The sequence below is a fragment of the Typopeltis vanoorti genome, chromosome 21, assembly GCF_054136105.1.
Source record: "Typopeltis vanoorti isolate ZY-2024b chromosome 21, IOZ_Tvanoo_1.0, whole genome shotgun sequence".
Lineage (NCBI taxonomy): Eukaryota > Metazoa > Arthropoda > Arachnida > Uropygi > Thelyphonidae > Typopeltis > Typopeltis vanoorti.
Genome location: NC_143569.1, coordinates 72,823,587 through 72,849,447, shown reverse-complemented (window position 1 = coordinate 72,849,447; position 25,861 = coordinate 72,823,587). Strand labels below are relative to the sequence as shown.

At 35.1% G+C, this 25,861-nt stretch overlaps 1 protein-coding gene across 1 annotated transcript in view; it reads right to left on the bottom strand.

The window, feature by feature from the left end:
* Positions 1-25,861, bottom strand: part of nrv3 (sodium/potassium-transporting ATPase subunit nervana 3) — a 95,415-nt gene that overhangs the window by 52,403 nt on the left and 17,151 nt on the right. Inside the window, exon 2 of the mRNA XM_090411010.1 lies at positions 2,357-2,497. Coding sequence (XP_090267136.1) covers positions 2,357-2,497 — 141 coding nt within the window. The remainder of the gene's footprint in view (positions 1-2,356; positions 2,498-25,861) is intronic.

Below are 25,861 nucleotides of genomic sequence, written 5' to 3'. Positions count from 1 at the left end.
ACCAACTTATTTGCTAGGAACTTTCAATATGCTTTCTTCTTTTCCAGCATTGGTGTTTTTATTTTTCTATCCCTGCAGACAACTTCACCACATACCTCCCTAGCTAAATCAATGTTTTCTTCAGAGTTTGCCATTGAGACTGCAAAGTTTGGTTCTTGTTTTAGAACTGTTTCAGTCCTTCGTCATTAATATATGTATAGTTGAATTTACTGTCTACCTGTAAAAGCTGCTCAACTTTAATTCTTTTTAAAACTTTTTTATGTGCTGTTCTTTTCAATGTGATATTCATTTTAACTTAAAACTGATGGTCACTTCCAATTTCAAATCTTCTGTATAGAAATATGTTCTGCCCAATTATTTTTCTGGATCGCAGTATTTGTTTTTCCATATGTGACAATAAATCCTGCTGAAAATACTGTCAGTTATTATTATTTTTTAATCAATCACATTGATTTTCACATTATCTCTTGTTTCTTGATTCAAACTGTGTAAAATTTTATGCTACTGAATTTTGTTACATCTCTAAATACGAAATTATTCCAGCATTTTCCTCACTTCTTTTCGTTATTGGTTATGTTATATTCAATCTTATTTTCAAGTGATCTGGCTGATAAATACTTCTCAAAAGCATTTAAAATCTTTTATACTATTAGAAATATCCTCAACCATGGTGTCGAAGACTTTTTTTTATAATGCCACCTTTTTGCCTAAACTTTCAAATGCTGTCTGTGTTAACATACAAATATTTAACCATTCTTCAATTCAATGATTTGCCATCTCCTAATTTGACCATTGAAAAGCCACTTTATACTAGAGTTTTAAGAGAATGGAATTTAATCACGGGTATAGTTTCAATATCATGACTAGTTTCTGCTTTCATTATTCTCAACAAATGTGAAGGAAATCAAATTAGTGTGACTAATGGGAAGTGGTCAGTTTCAAATTCAAAGTTTTTAAAGATCCTTCCATCAAAAATAAATTAAACTACTTTACTATTATATGATTATTATTGATATGTGTCCTTTAGCCATCCAAGTGTATTTATGCCTGTGCAGGAAAAATGCATTTGCTTTAAATTATAAACTACATAACTGATTAGCCTTCTCCCATTTCATCATATGATAAGTGAGATAAAGGGTACATTATTATTATTATTATGTGACACCTCCAGGGAGTCCAAGACTCATCGAGGGAGTGTGCCAACAGCATCGAACGATTGATTCCTTCCAACTATTAACCGCACTCAAACTTGCTTAACTTTTTATGAGCCGTTAGCAGCAGAGGCTCTACCAATCAACCAACCTTTGCTGGCATCCAGAAACCTTTCTCCAAAGATCTACAGTGGAACTTTTTCAAGCTGTTTTAGGCCTCTAATAAGCAGAATGGTCTCCCACTTGGCAATGAAGTTTATCTACACCTAAAGACATTCACAAAACATCCAAGCCTACAGTAGGATTCAATCCCACAGAGGTTTTATTATGTGGCACTCATCTGCAAAAGTGTTCTATAAACCTATAGTACATTCATACCTGGGGGGGGGATTTAAGGGGTTTTTCCCCCTATTTTTATTGATTTTATATTTAAATTAAGGGGATATTAAATCCCACATTGTTTTAAAACCAAATAAGAAACTCAAAGATCGGGATCAAAGAGTTTCATGCTGAATATAGTAACTATAAACGTATCGGCGACTACTAGCGTAAGTTAAAGCACGTAGTTAAAGTATGTAGTACAAACTAGGGCAACGCGTAGCAAAGGTGGAGAAAGTTCTGATCGCTATTCTTAGTATTTTCCATAATGTAAAACCCATCTCCTAGAAGACGTATGATGTTATACATTATGGTGGGAGGTCACTATCCAGACCGGTTTCGATCTTTGAGATCTCATCAGCGAGTAGCTGAACCAAAGTATAATACTAAGGGTATAGTGAAAAGAACTTATATATATATATATATATATATATATATATATATATACTCTGCTATACGAGTTGTCAAAAAGGTACACCCATAAATTATTATTTAAATAATGTTTACATCGCCGAAATGAAGCCTATTGGCTCTTTATATCTCTAGACATGGAACATTTTCAAGCCACTTCAGACATCCAATAAGCAGGACAGTGGTCTCATATACTGGGTGATAAGATCCATCTCCAACATAAAGACATTCACAAACATCCATGCCCATGGTGTAATTTGAATCTGAAACCTGTTGGTTGGAGAGTGGATGTGCTAACTACTCGGCTAACCAGGCATGCAACCAAGTCTGCAACATTCAACATCCATATTTTGACTAAATTCCAAGAAAGTTGATTAAAATACATATATATCCTTGCAAAAATTTCAAATATTTACCAGGACTTGACCCAATCCTGCTGCTGCTTAACTGCCATTTAGGTTCATCATTTTTAAGTGTCTGATAGAATATAACAAGCATACAAGTCCAAAATGCAGCAAGGCAAGCATAGAATATGATGTAGAACACTGTGATTTTAACTGTAAAAAATTACAAATAACATTACAAATTTTATGAATAATTAAAAGAAAAGCAATATTATGTACTTCAAATATCTTTAAATCTAATACGTATAAGAAATGCAGAAATTTGAATATTTGCATCTGAATATTTAGCATGTATTTGGCTTATTTGTTGGTTGAAGTTTTCATGTTGACAATTAAGCAGGATGAAGACAGCACATAATAAATTACAGTAGTTTTGACTCATGTTTCATCTGTCAGAGATTTCAGGGACAATTAAAACTGTGCATACAGGCAACACACACACACACAAAGGAAGTTATTAGACAAAGCCTGAAGTCCAGGTAAGGTGTCCTCTATAGGTGTAAGTTACTAGTATGTGGAGTGGAAGATAAAATAATGTGATTAGCTTATTTATAGGTTTTAATTCATGCCCCAAGAATAATAAAATACTATTTCACTTATTTGCTGATACTTTGCTGGTGTTATGCCCAGTATTTTCAGTGTACAAAAACTGTCACAGTAAGTGAACAGCAACAATTAGTAAACAGTGGGACCAGTTTAAAAATTGTAAGACAACACTAGGAACTAAAGTCCCATTATCCAACAATAGATGGCACCAATTAGAACTTCAATTCCTTGTGTTGTCCATTACAACGTTTAAACTAGTCCTACTGTTAACTAATTGTTGCCATTCACACACACTGAGTTTTGTGCTCTGAAATTATTGGGTATAACACCAGCAAAATATCAGCAAATAAGTTAAATATTTTTACTATTCTCATGTTTTTTTATTAAAACCAGTAAATAAACTAATAAACTGCCAAAACCTAAGCCTTTCTACCTATTCGATAAAAATTATGGTTTCCCCCTCATCTTGGGAACTAACTTTTAGGTTCAGTTGATTAAAAAAAAAAAGCTCATAATTGGAGACTTATGGCAATAAAGTTAGTCTCCCTCCACAGTTAATTCTGTGGGCAGTTTTGATACATACAAGAATGCATGATAAAGAATCTAGCAGAAAAGTAATTAGACGAAATCTGTATAAAATTGTGTATTCAATTAATCTGATACATCGCAGCCACCTTCAAAGTAATTCTCCCCACACGAAATGCACCTGTTCCAACGTTCCATCCATGTGGTATAACAAGCTAACAGAAGAGGATTGGTAATCCTCTTCTGTTAGCTTGGTTATGGCTCCCATTGCAGCACCTCAGCTATTTTCTACAATCTCAAAATGGGTACCTTTCATCTTGTTCTTGGGGAAAAGTCACACAGAGACAAGATGGGTGAGTACAGTTGCTGTTCCAAAAGTAATGCATTTTTTTTTTGTGTGTGTAAATACTTGCAAAATGACAGCATAGAATGAGAAGACACATTGTCTTAATGCAAGTCTAATCATTCACAATCTCAGGATACATCCAGGGATTGCAAACTGCTCCAGAAAGTTAAATTCTTGGTGGACCACACCAAGAATATGGGCCATCAATAGTTATGGTGGACCACACCATAACTATTGATGGCCACCCTGCACACCTTCCACACTGTGCACATGATAAAGAATCGTTGCCATATGCACGCTTAATTTTAGTGAATGTTTCAGTAGCACTATTGTTCAGTGTAACATAAAATTTAAACACACAACATTGTTTAAGATTTCACTTCATTTTCGTGCCAAACAGACCAGGCATCCGCTTATTAAAAACACAATAACTCACCAGGTGTTTACCTTACCGACAATAAACTGGTACTGACAGAAAGAGCGGGAACCACTAACATATTACATCATCAGTTTGACAGTGCTGCCGATTGTTGATAAAAAAAAAAAAAAAACCTCATTATTTTTTTGTCAGACCTTGTAGAATGGCATGATCTGCTAAACCACACTGTTATAATTGCAGAAGTCATATTTCTTGAATTTTTCCAGAGACATTGGCAGATCTCACAATTTGTTCACAGGCCAACCTGCAGGTGTACGGAACTTAAAAAAAAAAAAAAAAGTCTTGTGGAAAGTACCCAAGCTGGACATGGGTCTGGGTCTAAAAGCAGCACAAACTATATTTCTTTTAAAGTTTTGGCTGCTTTTTTTCTGAGGTACCCAAATATAAAGAATAGTGATTGCATTATTTTAAAAGGGTCTTGAAAACAGATGAATTTTTTTTGATATCTCAGCTATTTGTTCAGTTGTGGGGATGTCTGGCTATAACACTCATAGCAGTGCAAAAGCCAGTTTGTCATTTTTTAATGCCACTATCTTAACTAGATAAGTTTAAAAATAAAGGCATCTACAGCATGTTTTTCAACATGTCCTATGTCAAATAACAGGGGAAAAAAAGAGGATGAACTTAGCTACTCTCTATCAGTTGTATCCTTTCTTTTAGGCTTACACAGTGATCCGAATACATTTTGGAAAATTATGGAGACAAGTTGTATATTTTGTTCTTTCAAGTGAAGAATCCATCACTGATGGTAAATTTGTTGTAATCTGATTGATTTTTTAATAGTGAAAAGGTGTTATTAAGGGATGAAGAGAGAAGTGTTAAATTGACCAGGATATCAGAATTGTTTAAAATTAAATTTTGGATTAGACTTCAAAATGAGTAAAGCATTTTATGTAATAAAAAGTTATGGTCAGTGAGGGTGAAAGGCATTTGATAATCTTTCACAATGTTTGGCTAATCTGAAGAATGAAAACTCAGTCATGTACTTTGTGGGTACGAAGTTTATTGGGTTTATAGATTTTTGGTGGAACTAAAAAAGATTTAAGCTTTTTAATAATTTCAGGAGAACTTTGGGTAATCCTTTTAAAGTCCCCCCCCCAGGAGTTAGCATGGTCAGAATCTGAAATATTAGGATAATCTCTAAGACATTCATTTTTTTTTTTTGGCTGTATCAATGTTGAAAGTTTTTTCATTTGGTTAAACTACAAATTGAAGATGCCAAGAAATTATATTCTTGGTTTAATCCTTTATCTAAGTGTAAGCAGATAAAGCTTCCAAGTTAATATGAAGTCACTTTAGCCTCTACATACAAGCTGTCCAGTCGTGAAGAAAATTTGTGCACAAACTTTGCTTACACTTGGATAAAGGATTAAACCAAGAATATAATTTCTTGGCATCTTTAATTTACAGTTTAACCAAGTGAAAAAAACTTTCAACAGTTCTAATCCAGAGTAATTTAATAATAAGGTGATACATATATCTTTTCATTACTTGTATATGGAAATGTGACTTCTGCATTATTTCTACCTTGGTATCTCTTCTGGGTCTGGCTCCCACTGATGCAGGCCGTGGATGTGGAAAGTCTGCTGAAATGGTCTCACAGCCATTTTGGTGGATGCTTTTCCCTGGGATATGAGCAACTCTGCTCAGTGGTAGGGTGGGTTTGTTGCTGGGTGGAGCTACCACTAAGTAGAACCAGTACTGAGTAATAAGTTAAATGATTCTTCAGGTCACTCATCATTGGGTGATCTGTTTGGATCAAACAAAGGATCAAACCAAGAATATAATTTCTTAGCATCTTTAATTTATGGCTGTATTTATATTAGTGTTAGTGACCACAATGATATTATCCTGTTCTGATCTCAGACTATTTTCTTATCTTTCTATAGATAAGAGGTAAATTTTGAGTTGAACAACTTCCTTAGGATACACAAGGATTGAATCTTGGAATTGATCACTGCATCAGATGTTAGGAATGAGGTGAAATGGCATGAAGGTGACTTGTTATATGAGGGCTTCTGTGAGGAAAGGAAATATCTGAAAACTACTAATGAGGTGATTACAGTAAGCTCCTTTTGTATTTGATTTCTCATCCCATGAAGAATTAGATGAAAAGGAGACTTTACTTGACTACTGTTTATGGAATATTTAATACCAGCAATATCTGAATGCACTTCAAAAGGTTAAATGAGGCAGGTACAAAATGAATGATGAAATTAAGCCAACAATCTGGAAAAAGGCAGTATTATAAAGGAGGATGTGTGTGTGGCAACCAGTTACACAAGGAGTAAAGAGCAGGCAAAGAAATGTCTAATAACTGGTAAGAATCCAAGAGTAAAGTATGAACAACATTCAGCTTATATGACACAGAAAAATCCGAGTTCTTTTGAATGATACATGCACGTAGACACAAGAAAGATATTTAATTAACTAAATATTTCGGTCTGAAAACAGCAGACCATCCTCAGTGGTATTACAAGAACAGTTTTAAAAAATAAATACAAGCTAGAATACTAACAATAGATCGTTAAAAATAGAACATGTCGCGTGATGTTATATCACTAAGTATGAAACGGAATATTTTGAAGTAGAGACATGACTGAAAAAAAAATTAAATTAAATTAAAAAAATAATGAGTAATCTTGATTAGACTTTCCCAGATTTTTGATATAGATATACAGTCATTAAGATGGAGCAAGGCCTCCACGCTTTCCTTGAATAAACGTTCAAACCTATAAAGGGATCTATGCAAGAGATAAAAAAAGAGGCTAGTCCTGGACCAAAAGATGCTGTGGTCAGTTTCAATCCCATGTTGAGCCAATCTAGACTTTTTAGGTTTGTTGTGAAGAATGGAGGATTGATGTTCTTGGATTATTTTTTCAAAAGAATGTCCAGTCTGTCCAAAATAAGAGAGATCACAGTTGCAAGGAATTTGATAAACTTCAGGAAGAGATAAAGTTGAGCGTTTGTCTTTAGGAGAAGGAAAATGAGAAGACAATTTGTTAATAGGTAAATACGTAGTTGTTAAATCATATTTCTTTAAAATTCTTGCGATAGGTTCTGAAATACCGGAGATATAAGGAATAGGCACTCAACATATTGAAACTTTGTTTTGTGGAGGATTATAAGAATTGAGAAGATGTTGAGTACTTTTTTCAGTAAAGCCATTGAGTTTCATGTGTTGTTGGATAATAGAAAGTTCTTTCTGTAGATAATCAAAAGTAGAACGATTAGTTTTGGCTCTTCTGATGAGACATTTTATAATTCCTATTTTTTGACATGGATGATGGGCTGATTCTTTAAGAATATAACGACCTGTGAAGGTTGGTTTCCTGTATGCTGTAGTTGTAAGAGTATTTGAAGGTGACTGGATGAGGAGAACATCTAAAAAAGATAACTAGTTGTTTTCTTCTATTTCCATAGTAAACTTTATACGATGATGCAAGGAATTGATACTGTTTAAAAAAGAAGGTAAAGGGTTTTTGCTGTGTGGCCAAATAGTAAAGATGTCATCTATATATCTTACCCAAAAGGATGGTTGAGGGAAAATAGATGAGAAGAGGACTTTTTCTAAATGTTCTAAATAAAAGTTGGCTAAAGCAGGAGAAAGAGGACTTCCCATGGGCGTTCCTTCTACTTGGTTGTAAAATTTATTTCGACATACGAAATATCCAGAATGTATTACAAAATCGAATAGTTTTATAATGTCTTCAGGAAAGATGTCAGCAAGTAATTTTAAAGTTTCCTTGAGAGGTACATTGGTATATAAAGATTCTATATCAAAGCTAACCATAAGATCCCGTTATAGGTTTGAACGTTTATTCAAGGAAGGCGTGGAGGCCTTCCTCCATCGTCCCAACCTGAATCGTAATGACTGTATATCTATATCAAAAATCTGGGAAAGTCTAATCAAGATTACTCATTAATTTTTTTTTTTTTTTCAATCATGTCTCTACTTCAAAATATTCCGTTTCATACTTAGTGATATAACATCATACGGCATGTTCTATTTTAACAATCTATTGTTAGTATTCTAGCTTGTATTTATTTTTTAAAACTGTTCTTGTAATACCACTGAGGATGGTCTGCTATTTCCAGACCGAAATATTTGGTTAATTAAATATCTTTCTTGTGTTTACGTGCATATATCATTCAGTGTTATGTCACAAGTATCCTTAAAAACAACTGAGTTCTTTTAATATGTACCCAGTAGAAGAAAGAATGATTATAGGAAAATAGTGGAAGTTGATTAGAACGACAGACAGGTAACCATTAAAGGATATAGCCAAAGTATTTGATGAGCACTTCATAGATATTTTATGCAGGTAAATGAAATGCTATGCCATAAACTAGATGGAATGAAACAAAAAATGAGGAATTAATAAAACAATTGTACTTGATGGCATACCATTACAAGCTTCAAGGGAATGTTACAGGGAGTTAACAATGAAACTAATATTTTTGTTTAATCAGTTTAAAAAGAGGTTCAAAGAGAATGGAAGGAGAATAAGTGAACAAATAATAATAAGTGAACATTGCCTGCCATAGGGCAATTGGAAGAATAGCGGAACATTGCGCCCTTTGATCGGAAAAGACCTGGGTTCGATTCTCGTCGTGACGAGGAGAATCCTTATATGGTATTTTTCAGTTGAAGGTGAGTTAGCCGATCTCATACGGTAGTAGCAGGGTTTTTTCTTTCGGAAACTGAAGTTTTTCATCTCACGTACAGACAAATCGACCTTCAGAACACACACAAATTACAGAAAAAATACAGTTGTTGATGATGGGCGATAGATGGCGTTGATGGTGGTAGTGTCGTAGTTGGAGAATTAAGTAGTAGTGGAGAGGATGAATTGTATTTAGCGAAGTAGAGTAGTGTGCCCTCCCACGATGAGTCTTTGGACTCCCTGAAGGTGTCAGGTAATAATAATAACAAAAGTAATAAGACCTGGAACTTCAATTTATAGGCCAGATTATCCAGGGTTGTGATTAAGGAATACATGGACCAGGAATACAGGACTACATTGAAAACAGCAAAATATTTTAAATGAATATCAGCATGAGTTAACAAAAATTCATGTGACAAAGGAATCAAGACAAAGTACAGCTTAACACTGAGCCTATACCACAAACAGCAACTGTAATAAAAAGCCAGCAATAAACAAAAATCCAACTTTTGAAAAGTTTCTTAACAGCAGTAGTTCCTAATCCATCCAAAGCCATTGGGAACAACTATCAGCCTTCATTATACCACAAGCAGCTCAGTATACCTCGTTCAGTATTGTCTGAAGCATTCTAGTCCTGATTGTATGCCCCCCACCCACACCCAAATGTTCAAACCTCTGTTCCATAATTATCAGGTAACCAAAAAAGTTTGTACGGTTTTCGGTAGTTTGCTGCAGTAACTTCTTTTTTTTGTAGTGGTTTGCAGAGCCCAATTTTTTTACGTGCATCAGGAGGCACAAATATGTCAGTCAATTGGTGCACTCTAACTTGGTGTATACTCTTTTTTTCTGCGACTTTGAACCCTTATAAAATATCAGTTGAGCCTGGTGTTTGCTTTATAAATTTAAACTCGGTTCCAAGGCTTCCTGTAAGATACGTGTGGCATTTGGAAAAGATGCGGTAGCAGAAATGGTTTAAGAAATTTGTTTCTGGTGATGAATCACTTGATGCACCATGTTCAGGAAGAGCCTCCATTATTGATAAAGGAAGAATTATGTGCCGCTGTTGAAAATAATTCAAGATTAAGATGTCAAGATGTTGAAATTTTATTTTTCACTTGGCTAGAGTATAATAAATTTAGTTTAATCCTTTATCCAAGTGTGAGCAAACAAAGTTTGCACCTGAAAGTATCTTCAGGACTGGGGTAAGGTGGTACAACACCAGGGCAACTCGTTGCAAAGGTGGAGCAAGCTACCAACAACTCCTGTCTCAGTATCTCCTATAATGCAAAACACATCTCCTTGCGGATATGTCTAATGTTATGCATTAAGGGAAGGGCTACTACCCAGACTAGTTTCGACCTTTATTGAGGTCTCTTCAGTGGAAGCCAGGAGTTGTTGGTAGCTTGCTCCACCTTTGCAACGAGTTTCCCTGGTGTTGTACCACCTTACCCCAGTCCTGAAGATACTTTCAGGCGCAAACTTTGTTTGCTCACACTTGGATAAAGGATTAAACTAAATTTATTATAAGATGTCAAGATCTTTCACAAATGTTTAATGTGAGTGGTGAAACAATTCATTTATACTTGCATGAACTGGGAAAATCATGTAAGCTAAGTAAATGGGTCCCACAAGCGTTATCAGATGACAAACTTCAAGCTATCAATTTGTTCAATTCTTTCATGTCATAAAAACGAGCCGCTTTTGGATTACTTGCTCACTTGTGATGAAAAATGGATCTTGTACTCTAACAGGAAGTGAACTTATCAGTTGTTAGCAAACAATCCAGTAACACTTCAAATGCACTGCTTCATCACCAGAAGACCATGCTTGTGTGTGTGTGTGTGTGTGTGTGTGTGTGTGTGTGTGTGTGTGTGTGTGTGGTGGACTGGAGCTGATATTGTCCACTACAAGTTTCTCACTGCAGGCCAAACAATTACAGCCAAGATTACTCAATGCAACTCGACCATCTGCAGAATGCATTACTTCAAAAACAACCAGGACTAGTTAATTGAAAGAAAATGCTATTCTTAGGACAACACAAAACCTCATACTGCAAAATTCATTTTACCTTTCTTTTAATGTTGCACGGTGATCAGCATTCATTTTAGAAATTATAGACTTTACAACCGTGTTATAAAAAACTCTTAATTTCTCGACATTTCGATCTTCACATTAAGATCATCTGGAGCATATACAAATATACAGGATAAGCTGAGTTACATTACATACAGTAAGCTAGAGAAACAATTATTTGATCACAGGTTATTCTACTGGCATGACCTCTAGTGAAAAAAAAAAAATTTAATTATTTAGAAACTACATGAAGCTAAATTCTATTTATGATAACATGAATAAACATTCTTTCTTATAGATAGTTTTCTTTCAGTAACAATGATATCCTATTTTTAACATTACAATTGTTATTTTTGATTTAGGATCCTGGATTATCTACATGCTTATTAAATAATTTAAGGAATTTACAACGTACACAGGATATAAATTAAATTAAACTTTAATCTATATTTCCAATATTTCGGTAACGTCACGTTGCCATCTTCACAAGAACTTAAAATAAAGACAAGTGCACGCAGGCACTACTCACAGTAAACGAGGACAAAGCAGGAAGCTATTGTTTTTCCTAAAAGTTCTGATGGTGCCCCTAGCGGGATATGTAGGTATTCTTGGCCATTGGGCTGAAGGTCTTCTGATGTAAGTCTCCCAAATTTGGGACAATTTCATGCAACCAAATTTGTTGAGGTTAGGACTGAGGCTGATTCCATGAATAGTCTTTCAAATTTGAATTTACTACGGTGTATTACTGTGGCTTTCTTCCACTGTATTCTGTGGCATGTATCCAAAGCATGGTCTGCAAGACCAGAGTGGCTGTACTAGTGAAACCGGATGTAGTACGGATTAATTTATATCCTGTGTACATTGTAAATTCCTTAAATTATTTAATAAGCATGTTTAACCAACGTCTAAACCTTTCTATGAGAAATATGGATTATCTACAATCCTGTTTACAGTTACTCTTAGAGAGGAAGGTTCTGTGGGTCGAATATGTGCCTTCTATATATTTGGGATTTTTAGACCATCATTACTGTTCAGATTGGGGTGGTTGATAATAATCTCACAGGCTTCCTTAAATTTGCATTCATACCATTTTGGTGTGATGTAGACAACTAGTGCTTTTCCAGTCGATTCCATGTCTCCAAGCTTTTTAATTTTGCAGGAGGTTTAGAGGTGGCTTTGAGGTTGTATTTTTATAGTATTCTGTTTATTTTATCTGATGTCCCTTTAATGTAAGGAATGGTTATAGTTTTGTTGTAGTCTGGTTTGTCTTTGTTTTTTTTTATTGAGGTCTTGTAAAACACTAGAATATTACTAATGTGTGTGGGATAAGGATTTTTTTTCCTGCATTTTATTAATTTTTATAATTTTTTGTATAGTTTATTTTTTACCTACTCAAGAAACCTTGCTCAAGATCAAACATGAAACTTTTTCAAGCCACTTCAGGCTTCCCTACATTTGAAGTTCGATTTTTATTAGCTCAAACAGGATGGAAGTCTCACACTAAGCAATGAAATTCATCTCCCACTTAAAATGAGGTACCATTGTGTGCTAATAAGTATATAGGCAATAGGCTTGAGACAGCTCTCTAGAGGAACAAGGTGGGTTACTAGACAAAAGGTTATAAAAGAATAAGTTGAGACACCAGAATTATGGAAGCTATTACAAGTGCTTGATTCAAAAAGTCATAGGGATGGATAGGATGCTGGTATGGACTCTAGAAGGAACGTGCAAAAGAAGCAATGTCCCTGAACTAGATGTTCAACATAAATGTCAGCATGAATAAGATTCCTAATGCATAAAAGGAACGCAAGAAAGTCCATTATGTGAAGATGAAGTTAGGAGTGATGCAAACAGTTATAGACAAATCGTTTTCTGGTCATTAAGAACAGAGATAATTTGTTCATTAACAAATGGTCATTATAAGATATTAGAGAAGTTGGTGAAGTCTGATATCCAGAAGCAGGTAAACAGCATGATATTCTAAAGAAGATAGCAGCCTAGGTTTGTTCAAGTTAGGTCTTGCTTTAGCAGTAAGCTCACGAAATTTATTTTTAAGAAAGCTTTCTATAAAATAAAAATAATTATACAGAAAAACAAATTTTTTTTCAAATGAACTTAGATATTCTAAACTTACAGTTGAGAGAACTGAGACACTTTAATGTCCTAAACCGGTTAATTATTTACGACTTGTTGTGACTTTTTTAACAAATCCATGCAAAAAAAAAGGTTGGAAAAAAATACCATTATCAAATCCTTTTAATCTTCATAGTCATCTGAATCGATGTCCAAATCGCCATCACTTTCACTTAAACTGATCACCAAAGGTTAGCATAATTCTTCGATAATTCCGTCTCTGTCCCAATACATATTTTCCAATGAGGTGACATGAGAACAATATTTTCCCCAGTTTTGAACTGTAATACTTTCAATCGCCTGTTCTGAAAGCTTAAAAAGTTTTGACATGTCAATATCCCCAGTTACGTTGAGATGGCGAATGAAACTTTTCACTTCTGCCCAAACATAAATTAATAATTTTTAATAGCATTAAAACAAAATCCAATTTCACGAAGTATTTTCCTTAAAGTTTCTCTTTTCCAAGAAAAATTAATTTTTTCTTTATGCACAAGAATCAATTTCAGAACAATTGGCACTCTTTTCTCAACTAAGTAAAATTCGTGAATAGTTCTTATAATGCCTACATCAAAATCATTCAAAGCAACGTTTCGATGGCTTTCTTTCTCTGGCACTTTTTTTTTTTTAGGAGATTTAAATTTTGGCTTACCTTCACCTTTTGATTCCCTAAAAATTCTTTTTAACAGTCGACCCTGATATGCCCACAATTGCACTTGCGCGTTTTATGACTTGAGAAAAGGGAACAAGGAGACTGCCTTTTAACGATTTTTTTCGCAGAATGTCAGTACATTATTCAATATTCTTCTTTTGCAAGAGCTACTGAAACATTTAACAACAGAACTTGTTGACTGTACTGGATCCATCATACAAATTAATAATAAAAAAATAATGCAAAAAAGCAACAACAAAAATCAAGCTACTACTAGTACAGTGACAGACAAGAAAGCATGTGATTTCGCATGTTGGTGACCAATTCGTACATCATTTCTTTCTCCCCTTCAGCATGAATAGACTATTATATAAGAAACGCCAAGCAGAGATCTACAAACGGTGGGCGTACTATAGAAATCCTCAACAGGGATAAGTAATGTAGAATAGGCTAGTAAAAGAGTGGCTTATTAACAAGTATCAGGAAGTGTATGGAGATACCAAATATAGAAGAATGACCACTGGTGTACCACAGGATTCTATATTGCACTACTGTTCAACTTGTATTAATGGTCCAGGGATGCTGCAAAGCTAGGGTAGTGGGTAGTAATAAGTGACAGCAGTGAGCTGCACCCACTGGTTCTGTGAGCAAATGAGTGTCAGTTCAATGTTGTAAGGTTATGCATTCTAGACTGAAGACATTGCAGGCAGAGTAATATATTAATGGGAATTTGCTGCAAATATCCAAGAAAACAAACTTGAAGGATCACAGACAGAGTTTAAGGGAAACATTGTAAAGATTGTTCACACAGAATCCAGGGTTTGTTATCCTAGATTTTGTGAAGATATAGTTGAGACTAATCTGGCCTATAGAATTGAAGGAATGTAGTCTTTGAAGTTTGAGAAATATAGGAGGTAAGATATATATAGGAGGTAAGAAATATAGGACATAAGAGTTTAAAATTGAGGGGGGGGAATCTTACAGCACAGAAGTGACATTTCATCACATGACAAGAGATCATAATCAATGATGGAAGGAGAAGTAAGGCAGTGAATAAGAAAAGCTGAAATTTTCAGGGGATGGAATAGAATGGAGAAAACTGTGCAGACCTTTGTCCAGCAGCAGACTGATCCAAGTTGATAAAGAGAATAGGATTGGAGTGAGGAGAAGGGGGGGTACTGCTGATATCAGATAAATCGCAGAAAAAAAAAATCACCAGAACAGATATGGAAGATATTGCATTTGAGGCTATCTGGTATGAAATTGCCAACATGACAAAATATACAGTTGGCTGCTGCTATACAGAGGATGCAAGGAAGACATGGATGACATCTTCCTAACATGGATTTAGGTCAAGTAGCCTGTTCCAGTCTCAATAACATCACCAACTTTCTTCTATTTCTTTTCTATCTGTATAGTATTTTTAAGAGTCTGCTACTGCCTATTCCATTTAGATTTTCTATCCATTTTTGTTTATATTTACTTATACAATAGTTAATTGGCTTTATACGAGGGTTATTTGAAAAGTTTGATAGATTTCCAATAGACGGCGACACAATTCGTTCATTCATACCAGTGTCACATATCTTTTTCATGACCCATGGCAAAATTTTAGCCAGATGCAATGCGTAGTTCTCATTTGGCAAACATTTAAAATGACCGTGTTTGCATTTTTCATAAAAATGGAGAAAAATGGATTTCGTGCAGTGATAAAATGCTTTTATTTGAAGAAGTGGATGACCACGCAGATCAAAGCCGAGTTAGATGCAGTTCATGGAGATTCTGCACCAGCATTAAAGACTATTTTTGGATAAATGAGTTTAAACGTGGTCTTAAATCCATCGAAGATGAAGCGTGCTCAGACATCCGATTGAGGTCACTACAAAGGAAATGATTGAAAAAATCCATGGTATCGTTATGGAAGACCACCGAGTGAAAGTGCAGACTGCTGAGATTGTAGGCATCTCAACTGAATGGGTATATAATATCCTGCACGAAAAATTGCACATCAAAAAGCTGTGTGCGCGCGATGGGTGCCAAGATTGTTGACTGTCAATCAAAAACGCATACAAAAAGACATTTCAACAGTTGAGAGTTTATTTTTCACTTGGTTAGACTATAATAAGTTTAGTTTAATCCTTTATCCAAGTGTGAGCAAACAAAGTTTGCGCCTGAAAGTATCTTCAGGACTGGAGTAAGGTAGTGCAACACCAGGCAACTCGTTGCAAAGGTGGAGAAAGCTCTCATTACTCCTATCTCAGTATCTCCCATAATGCAAAGCACATCTCCTTGCGGATATGCTGGAAACCGGTATGGGTGTGACCCTTGCCTTAATGCATAGCATTACACATATCTGCAAGGAGATGTGCTTTGCATTATGGGAGATACTGAGATAGGAGTAATGAGAGCTTTCTCCACCTTTGCAACGAGTTGCCTGGTGTTGCACTACCTTACCCCAGTCCTGAAAATACTTTCAGGCACAAACTTTCTTTGCTCACACTTGGATAAAGGATTAAACTAAACTTAACATTTCAACAGTGTTTGGCGATGTTTAATCGCACTTCGCAGGATTTTTTGCATTAATTCATGACTGTAGACGAAACTTGGATCTACACTCCACATCTGAGTCCAAGCAGCAGTCAAAACAGTGGACAATGCCCAGTGAAAGAGCACCAAAAAATGCAAAGACCGTTTTGTCAGCTGGGAAGGTGATGGCCACTGTTTTTTGGGATTCCCAAGGAATTATCATGATAGACTATTTAGAAGAGGGTAAGACAATAACAGGAGTCTATTATGCATCATTGTTGGACCATTTAAAATAACTGAAGAAAAAACAGCCAAGACTGGCGCACAAAAAATGCTCTTTCATCAAGACAACGCACTGTCCCACACATCGGCCATCGCAGTGGCAAAATTACACGAATTGAGGTTCGAAATGGTTTCACATCCACCCACCGTATTCTCTGGACTTGGCCCCGTGTGACTTCTTGTTCCCAAAGTTAAAAATTTGGTTCGGTGGAAAAAAATTTTCTTCGAACAAGGATGTCATCAAGACTGTCAATGATTATTTTGCACAATTTGACAAATTCTACTTTTTAGATGGGATGAAAAAATTGGAAACTCGCTGGACCAAATGTGTAGACCTAAATGGAGGTCTACACTTATTTTTTTTTTACTAAACTTTTCAAACAACCATCGTATTCAGGAATAGTAAAATTTCTTAATTTGTTTTATGGTTAAGCTTTCTGCAGTTTGAATCAGTTTTTCATCCTTTTTTCTGGCCCATGTTTCACTTCCATATAATAAAGTTGGTGATGCATTAGCAAATTAACACAAAGGTGCAGGCTAAGTAATTATGGGGGATTAACTATGGGAACAAATTAGAAAAAGGAAAGATCACATGGCAGGATGGAAATGGAATTTATTCAACTATTAATATTACTTAAAATGACATGTGACAGGGAGGATACAGGATTTGAGAGTGCTGGATCTGGTTAGGACATCAGAGAATCTATCCATAACCAAGGTAACTCCCATTACTTCTGGTGAGAGTGAACATGTGGTCTTAACTTGGGAGACTGCAAAATGTGAAATTTTCAGTTAAGGGATGTATATATGTTGAACTACAGAGGAGGTGATTATGACAAGATTACTTTTCCTTCATGCTTACATGGTGATCAGAATACATTATGAAAAATTATAGAGACAACTACCATGGTAGAACAAAACTTCAGTTTAATATAAACCAAAATGAACATTCGACGTTTCGACCTTCATATCAAGGTCATCATCTAAAGCATACATATATATATACACAAAGAAACAAGCTGCACTACTACAATCTACATGGTTTGCTAAAGTTACTGACCAACCGTTACAACAATTACTGGCCTGACCTCTGGTGGAAAAAAAAGAAACTTTACTACATCAAAGCTAGAGTCCTATTATCTATTAAGTTACAAAATTAAATTTAGCCTGGAGAGCAACATGTTTGTTTGCTTATATATATATATATATATATATACACACAGTCATACCCCAACTTGCACAAATCTGGAGTTATGCAGTTTCTTATATGTACGTATTCCCGTCCTGCTTCACGCCTCACCACTAGTCATATCTTTCCGGCATCAGCCACATTTGCCAGTGTTGCGCATGCTGTGAACAAGTACTGATGTGTTTTGCGCAGTCTCCATTCATACACGATTTTTATAGTCTACAAACCTTGCGATTGTTTATTGTTATGTTCTTGATAAAAATTTTATGACATAAAAAATAATAATGTCTTACAAAAGAAGCAAGTCCAATTCTTCTACAGGTAGCAAGAAAAGAAAAACATTGACTTTGGAAACAAAACTCAACATTATTAAGGATTTTGAAGGCAGAATGAAAATTTGTGAGCTAGCAAAGAAGTTCGATCTACAGGAATCCACAGTAAGAACAATCATAAAAGAAAGTTTACAGATTTTGGAAAACATAGATTCTAACGAGGAACGAACTGTAGCCACAAGGCAAGGAATAAAAAAATCATTAGTTTGCTATGAAGAAATTTTGCATGACAAGAAAAAGACATTATGCCATCAGACAAATCTATTAGATTTTATGAAATCATCGACATCGAAATAACTTTATTTTTTTTTATGTACGAAAAACTACAATTATGATTATATTTCTTAAAAAATAGTAGTCGAATTCGCGAGTTACGCGAATTCGACTTACGTGCTTTTTGTTGGTCCCATCTACCACATAACTTCGGGGTATGACTGTGTGTGTGTGTGTGGAATAGTTTCCAATAAAAGCTGAAAATTGTTTAACATATTCGCTGCCAACTACGAGTATACTCTTAGTTCGTATATGAGCTTCAGAAGCCAACTACGAGTATACTCTTATGTCGATTTACCGACCTCCTATGCCAAACACGAGTTATCCCTTTTTATAATTACCTTAATTTGGACCCTTGGATTTTGAATAAAGCGGAGAGCATGTCTGGGGGCTTGGTAGAAGAGAAATAATTTCAACTAAAATATAGTATATTATGTATGTGCCTCAGTAGCCAACTACGAATATACCCGTATGTCGATTACCAACCTCCTATGCCAAGCGCGAGTTAATCTGTAGTATAACACGTAATTTGTAAATCAATTTAAAACTAGTAAAATCAATAAAAATAAAAACCAATCAATAAAATAAAAAAAGCACTCAGTAAAATAAAAAAACAATTTATTCAAATTAAGAATGGTACATTTTAAAACAATTTTCCGTGCACAATGGTGGTTTTTCTTGGGAAACAGGACAATAATAACGTGTTTTGCATCTACGTTTGTTTCTTGTACAGACACGGCAAGGCTTTGCGGGCGATTCTTTTTTTTCTGTTGGTGGTAACATTTCCAAATAATGAAAATCCCGATTCCGCCTGATATTCTCTGATGCTGTAAGTTCATCCATTCCAACAAAAATTGAGATAAATTGATCTCTAAATTTTAATGCAGACATTGCATTTCCAGTAATCATGTTATAAAATTTATGTGCATTTTGAATGTATACCTCAAAAATGTGTATTGCCAATTTCTTTGGCCATCTAATTGTCTTTCGCAAGGTGGAATAGTATGAAAGCATTTGATCAGAAAGATTGGTGCCTGACAAACCTAAATTATAATCCCTAATGATATTTGGTTTTAATTGAAATTTACCATTCCGATTTTGCGCTTCAACCATTTCAAATTTGTGCATATTTGAAATGGAAAGGACTTCCCTCTTATCCTTCCATTTGCTGACTACAACAGGACCTCTTCTTTGCCAGACAAATTCCCCTTTCTTTAGTTTCTTCTGAATAACATCTGGTGGATTGTTTTTATTTCTCAGCATTCCACACGTACATTTTTCTGTCGGTAAGCGATTCTGTTAGAGCTACAGAATTATAAAAATTGTCCATATGCAATACATAACCCCTGTCTAAATATTCTTCCATCAAGTGGAATACAACATCATATGCATGACCCATTTTCGCTAAAGAGGATTCAGATTTTCCTGTATAAATTTTCATTTTTTATCACCAATCCATTCGATTCGCACAGTTCAGAGAATTTCATGCCATATTTATGTTTTTTATGTATTGCTGAAACACCAGTCTACCGTGCCACAACATCACTGACTCATCAATAGATAAGTTTCTGTCTGGTGTGTAGCAATTTCGCATTACACTATTAAAATGATCTAGGACTGGTCTTAATTTGTGCAATTTATCATTGGCTGCTTGGGAATTATCTGCGAAATGCAAATGACACAATAAAATTTGAAATCAATTTCGGCTCATTTTAGAGCGCCAAAATGGCAAATTGTAAAGTTGATTTGTACTCCAATAATGCTCAATAGACGGTAAATTACAAGGACCCATATGAAGTAAAAGTCCAAGAAATAATTTCATTTCAGGTATGTCTGTTGCTTTCCAGTTAGAAATTCTTCGACTTTTTTTGAACTGCGCTCGGCTTTCCTCAATATTTTGTAAAGCATATAAATTGGTTTGTTCTACTAAAATTGTGAGAATATCTTCAGAAAAGTTCAACTAACCTTTTGATACTGAAATTTCCAGCGTCAATTTTAAAACCTGCAGTTTCAACAAAGTCAAATTGTGAGGGCTCTTCTTCTGAATTTTCCCAATAAATTGATGTTGATGTATTTGGCTGGATGCTAACGTCATCTTCAAAAGTTTCTTCATCATTGGAGTCACCGCTAGTCGTCTGTAGGATCATCTTCGGAATCAAATATTTCATGAAATTCATCATCGCTCATATTAGCATAAGCTTCTACTTCTATATCAATAAGATTTCGTTTACTGGCCATGGCGAAATTGAAGGTTCTTAGAGACTAGAAACTAAAACTAAACTAGACGCAATAAACACCGTTGTCAGCACATGAAATATATAGATGGAAGTGATACGAGATTACTCGTAGTTGGCCTATTAAAAAAAATTCTGTCTGATAAGCCGGCTACGAGATTACTCGTAGTGACCTTGAAGATGGGGGTGATACGAGATTACTCGTAGTTGGCGTATGAAACAAAATTCTGTCTGATAAGCCGGCTACGAGATTACTCGTAATGACCTTGAAAGCGCTTGGTGTGCGGGAACAAACTATGACTGAGCAGCATGGCAGTGAACGTGTTAAAGTCTTAAAGTCAAGGTATGCTGGTAACTAACTAGGCTGAATATGGGCCATCCAAATTCTTGTAATTTTTATGCCACCATTATTATTGAGATTAGGGTGGTTAATCAGAATTTCACAGGCTTATTTAAATTTTAGTTCATACCATGTTTTTATATGATGTAAGGAGCAGGTACTTTCCCAGTCAATTTGGTGTAGGGTGTTGAGAGCGTGATCTGAGAGGCCTGCTTCACCAAAATTGCTATATTTAGTTTTTTTTGTTTTTTTTTTTAAACATATAGAGATTGTACATCCAGTTTCATCAATATAAGGTAAGTTACAGTAGATGCAATAAACTCCAGGATGTACTAGTGGGAGGAGAGGATCCTTAGAGGAGTTGAATATGTTTTTTAATTTTATAGGTGGTTTAAAAGTGGCATTAAGATGATGTAGAATTCTACTGACTTTTTCTGATAACCTTTTAATGTATGGGATTGGCTATGGTTTTACTCTAACTATATTCTTTTTTGATGAAGTTTTATGAAGAACTTTATTAATAGTATTTGTTATAGCCATTATTTATAAATGTGTTACTAATAATCTTTAATTCTTGTTTAAGAGCTTGTTCATTAAAGCAAATTGTTATAGCTCTGTTCGGGAGCGAGTTCTGATTTTCAATTTCAATAGTAAATTCCTTAGCCACCTGAACAAACAACATGAGCGCATACAATTTACTATTGAAATTGAAAATTGTTATAGTTTCATATATAACAATTTATATATGAAACTTGCATCCTTTACTGGATACACTGATCACAAGTCTTCCCTCAGGCAGTCTATCCTTCGCGGTTTACTGCAAACCGACACATGTTAATTCTTATCACCAACCTTCGCAAAAATTTGGAGTCATTAACACCCTTAAAAACAGAGCTATAACAATTTGCTCTAATGAACAAGCTCTTAAACAAGAATTAAAGATTATTAGCAACACATTTATAAATAATGGCTATAACAAAATTACTATTAATAAGGTTCTTCATAAAACTTCAAAAAATATAGATTACAGTAAAACCATAGATCCCATACATTAAAGGGTTATCAAAAAATCAATAGAATCCTACACCATTATAATCTTAATGCCGCTTTTAAACCACTTATAAAATTAAAAAACATATTCAACTCCTCCAAGGATCCTCTCCTCCCACTGGCACATCCTGGAGTTTATTGCATCTACTGCACCTGTAACTTACCTTATATTGGTGAAACTGGACGTATAATCCCTATATGTAAAAAAGAACACAAAATACATATTAAATATAACAATTTTGGTGAAGTAGGTTTCTCAGATCATGCTTGCAACACCCTACACCAAATTGATTTGAAAAGTAAATGCTCCTTACATCATACAAAAGCCTGGTATGAACAAAAATTTAAAGAAGCCTGTAAAATTCTGATTAACCACCCTAATCTCAACAATAATGGTGGCATAAAAATTCCAAGAATTTAGATGGTCCATATTCAGTCTACTTAGTTTCCAGCATACCCTGACTTTAGGACTAAGCAATTTTCAGCATTTATTATACATTATATATAATTATTATTCTTTTATTATACATGTTGCTTTCCAGGCCAAATTTAACTTTGTAACCTAATAGATAATAGTAACAGGACTCTAGCTTTGATGTAGGAAAGTTTTTTTTTCCACCAGAGGTCAGGCCAATACTTTAGCAAACCATGTAGATTGTAGTGCAGCTTGTTTCTTTGCATATCTGTGTATGCTCCAGATGACTTTGATATGAAATGTCACGTGTTCATTTTGGTTTATATTAAACTAAAGTTTTGCTCTAACACGGTAGTTGTCTCAATAATTTTTCATAATGACAAGATTACAGGCAGCTCTAAGCATCATGGTAGAAGAATCTGCAAGGAAGGATGCTAACAGTGCATGGGATATAATTAAGAAGTATCTGAAGGAAGCATTATCAGACTATATATTCAGATTACATATAAGCTAAAATAAGAATCAGGTTAGAGTAAATGGATAAGTAATATCATTAAACAGGGGCTAGAAAAAAAATCATGAGAGTTGTAAGAAGGATTATCTTCAATCTTACAAGGTACAGACAAGAAAGGTAACCAGAATATAAGAAACTCAAAATCAGATGACAACAAAAAATTATCTAAGCAGGCAAAGGAAATCTTGGGGTTCTTTTGCCATATGAAAGTAAGAATGGAAGGATAACCTTAATGATTGTGTTAAAGATATCAAGCAATTTTATAATCTAGATTTTAATCCTTTTTCCCAAGTAAGCAAACAGACAAGTCAGTCAAGTTTGTGCCTGAACATAGATAGTTCAAGTTTGAGGCAACTCATGGTAAAGGTGGAGTAAGCGCCGATCACTTTCCTTAGTATTTTCCCCTAATGCAAAGCACATCCCCTTGCGGAGATGTATGATGCTATGCATTAAAGGCAATGGCCACTATCCAGACCAGTTTCAACCTTTATTGAGGTCTCGTCAGTGGGAGCCAGACCCAAACATGCCAAGGTTGAAGTAATGCGCAGAGCTTATAAATTTTACCTCAACAAGTTGCCACAAGGTGCTTTGACCTTATTAAATAAAAATCTCAGGATGAGAGTGAGATGTAGAAAGTTTTTACTTTGGGTATATACTATGTTAAAGATACCAAGCAATTTTATAAGCTAGGTTTAATCCTTTTTCCCAAGTAAGCAAACAGACAAGTAAGTCAAGTTTGCCCCTGAACATAGTTCAAGTCTGAGGCAACGCATGGTAAAGGTGGAGTTAGCTCCGATCACTTTCCTTAGCATTTTCCCCTAATGCAAAGCACATCCCCTTGCGGAGATGTGCTTTGTATTAGGGGAATAAAATAAAAAAATAAAAATCTTTCTAAACCTTAATGACTGCCGATGGCAGGGAGGTGACAGAAGCAAAAAAAAAAGTTGAGTGACTTTTTGCAAAGATAGTGAGAACAGAAGGTTTGATGAATTAGAAGTGCTTAGGATATTGCAGAATCGCATTGCAAACAAGACCATGAATTACAGTCTATCAGAATGTGCAAAGGAAATGGCATCGCCTCTGACTACGCTTTTAACTCAAGTCAACTCAGGTAGTGTATACTAAAGGAGTGAGTGGAAGGAGGGGAAAAATAGTTCAACTGCACAAAGGAGGCTTGAAGAAAGAGGTAGCAAATTATAGCCCAAAAAGTATCAAGAGTTGTTGTGAGCAATGATCCAAAGTAGTCACTACCATTCCTCCACTTTCTTATAGTCACTTAACACACAAGCAGATGCTATTTCACACTCATAAGTTCAACTGTTTTTCCCAATGATAACAACCCTCAGATTTTAACCGCCAACAAATTCCTTTCTTTTAACCACTTGCTCACACACAATAGGTTGGGATCTCTCTCTCTCTCTCTCTTGTGTGGAGTTGATTTATATAAATTATTTACTTTAAAAGATTGCTAACTGAAACCAGTGATAAAACAGTAGCAGAAAATATTCAAAAGAATACAAATAAAAAAAAAAGTGAAAAGGCTATTGGAGTATGCAATTAACTAGAAATGCTCACATATGGCAGTATAAAATATTATTACCTTAAGAACCCATGGAGTCAGACTCATCTAGGAGGTCCCTTTGTCATACACACACAGCTCATTATACTGCACCTTAAACACATTCAAATTCTCTGCATACACCACACTCTCAAGCAAGCCATTCCAATCATTTACAACTCTGCATGTAAAAAAACTGCTTTCACTCCCTTGTTCACACCCTCCTTGAACAACTTCCAGAGATGAACTCTTGTTCTCCCTTGAACTCCCACCATTTTATGAAAAACCTCTTAACATTGATCCTATAACCTCTTAACAACTTGTACATCTATCATATCACCTCTCTTCCTAGCCACTAGACTGTAAATTGCATCTCCTCAACTTTTCCTCATATTCAACACTCCAGAGATCAGAAACTACTTTAGTCAATCACTTCTGGATCCTTTCCAACATTTCTTCATCCTTTTGAAAACCAGATGACTAAGAAATCTGTGCACAGTAGTCCATGTGTGGCCTAATTAGGGCCTTATACAATGGAACAAGAATCTCTTTACTTCTACAAGTCAGTGTCCTCTAAATTTTAGATCCTTATCCACCATCACTTCAAGATCTATTTCCTCCAACAATATATCCCCACCAAACATAAATTCTACATCCCATCTTTGTTTCCCAAATTTTAAAAACTTACATTTTGCAACATTCAACTAACATCCCCACTCCATTGCCCATTCACTCAATCTATTCAATCTCCTCTACTCTTCAGTTCATCCAAACTTTGCATCTTCGGCAAACAACTGAAAATTCCGGTCCAAATCTTCCCCAATATCATTAACATACTGGTTAAACAGCAATGGCCCCTGAAGCACACCACTAGTGACTTCCCTTTTCTGGAATATTGCTCCCCCCACACACAACTTGATACCTATCAGATCTGTGTATCTATCTCCTTTGTCCAATGAAGTCGTCACCTTATTATAATAAGTAGATTACTAAAACATGACGTCCCTTTAGCAAATCCATGCTGTCCAAAAGTAACATTGCTATCAACCCAATTCTGGATCCTGGTTCTCAACAGCCTCTCCAACACTTTAACCAACTGACATACAGATAGGCCTATAATTTCACAGTGGCTTTAAAGATTTACAGTTGCTACACTGCATAATCCAGAAATTGTGATCAGAAGGCCGAATCTCAATACAAGAAGATTTGGTGAAGTGTTTTTTTTTAAATATTCAATAGCAACCTGAACTGTACAAGTACAGAAGAAAATCTTAGTATAGCAATTGAACTATACAAGACCTGAAGAAAAGCTTAGTACAGGAAGACTTCAGCAGACCCACTAAAGGTCAGGCTAAGTATAGGATCAATTAACAGTGCAGATTCAATTTACCTTTGTAGAGTGCAAGAGCATGTAGCTTGTTTTCAT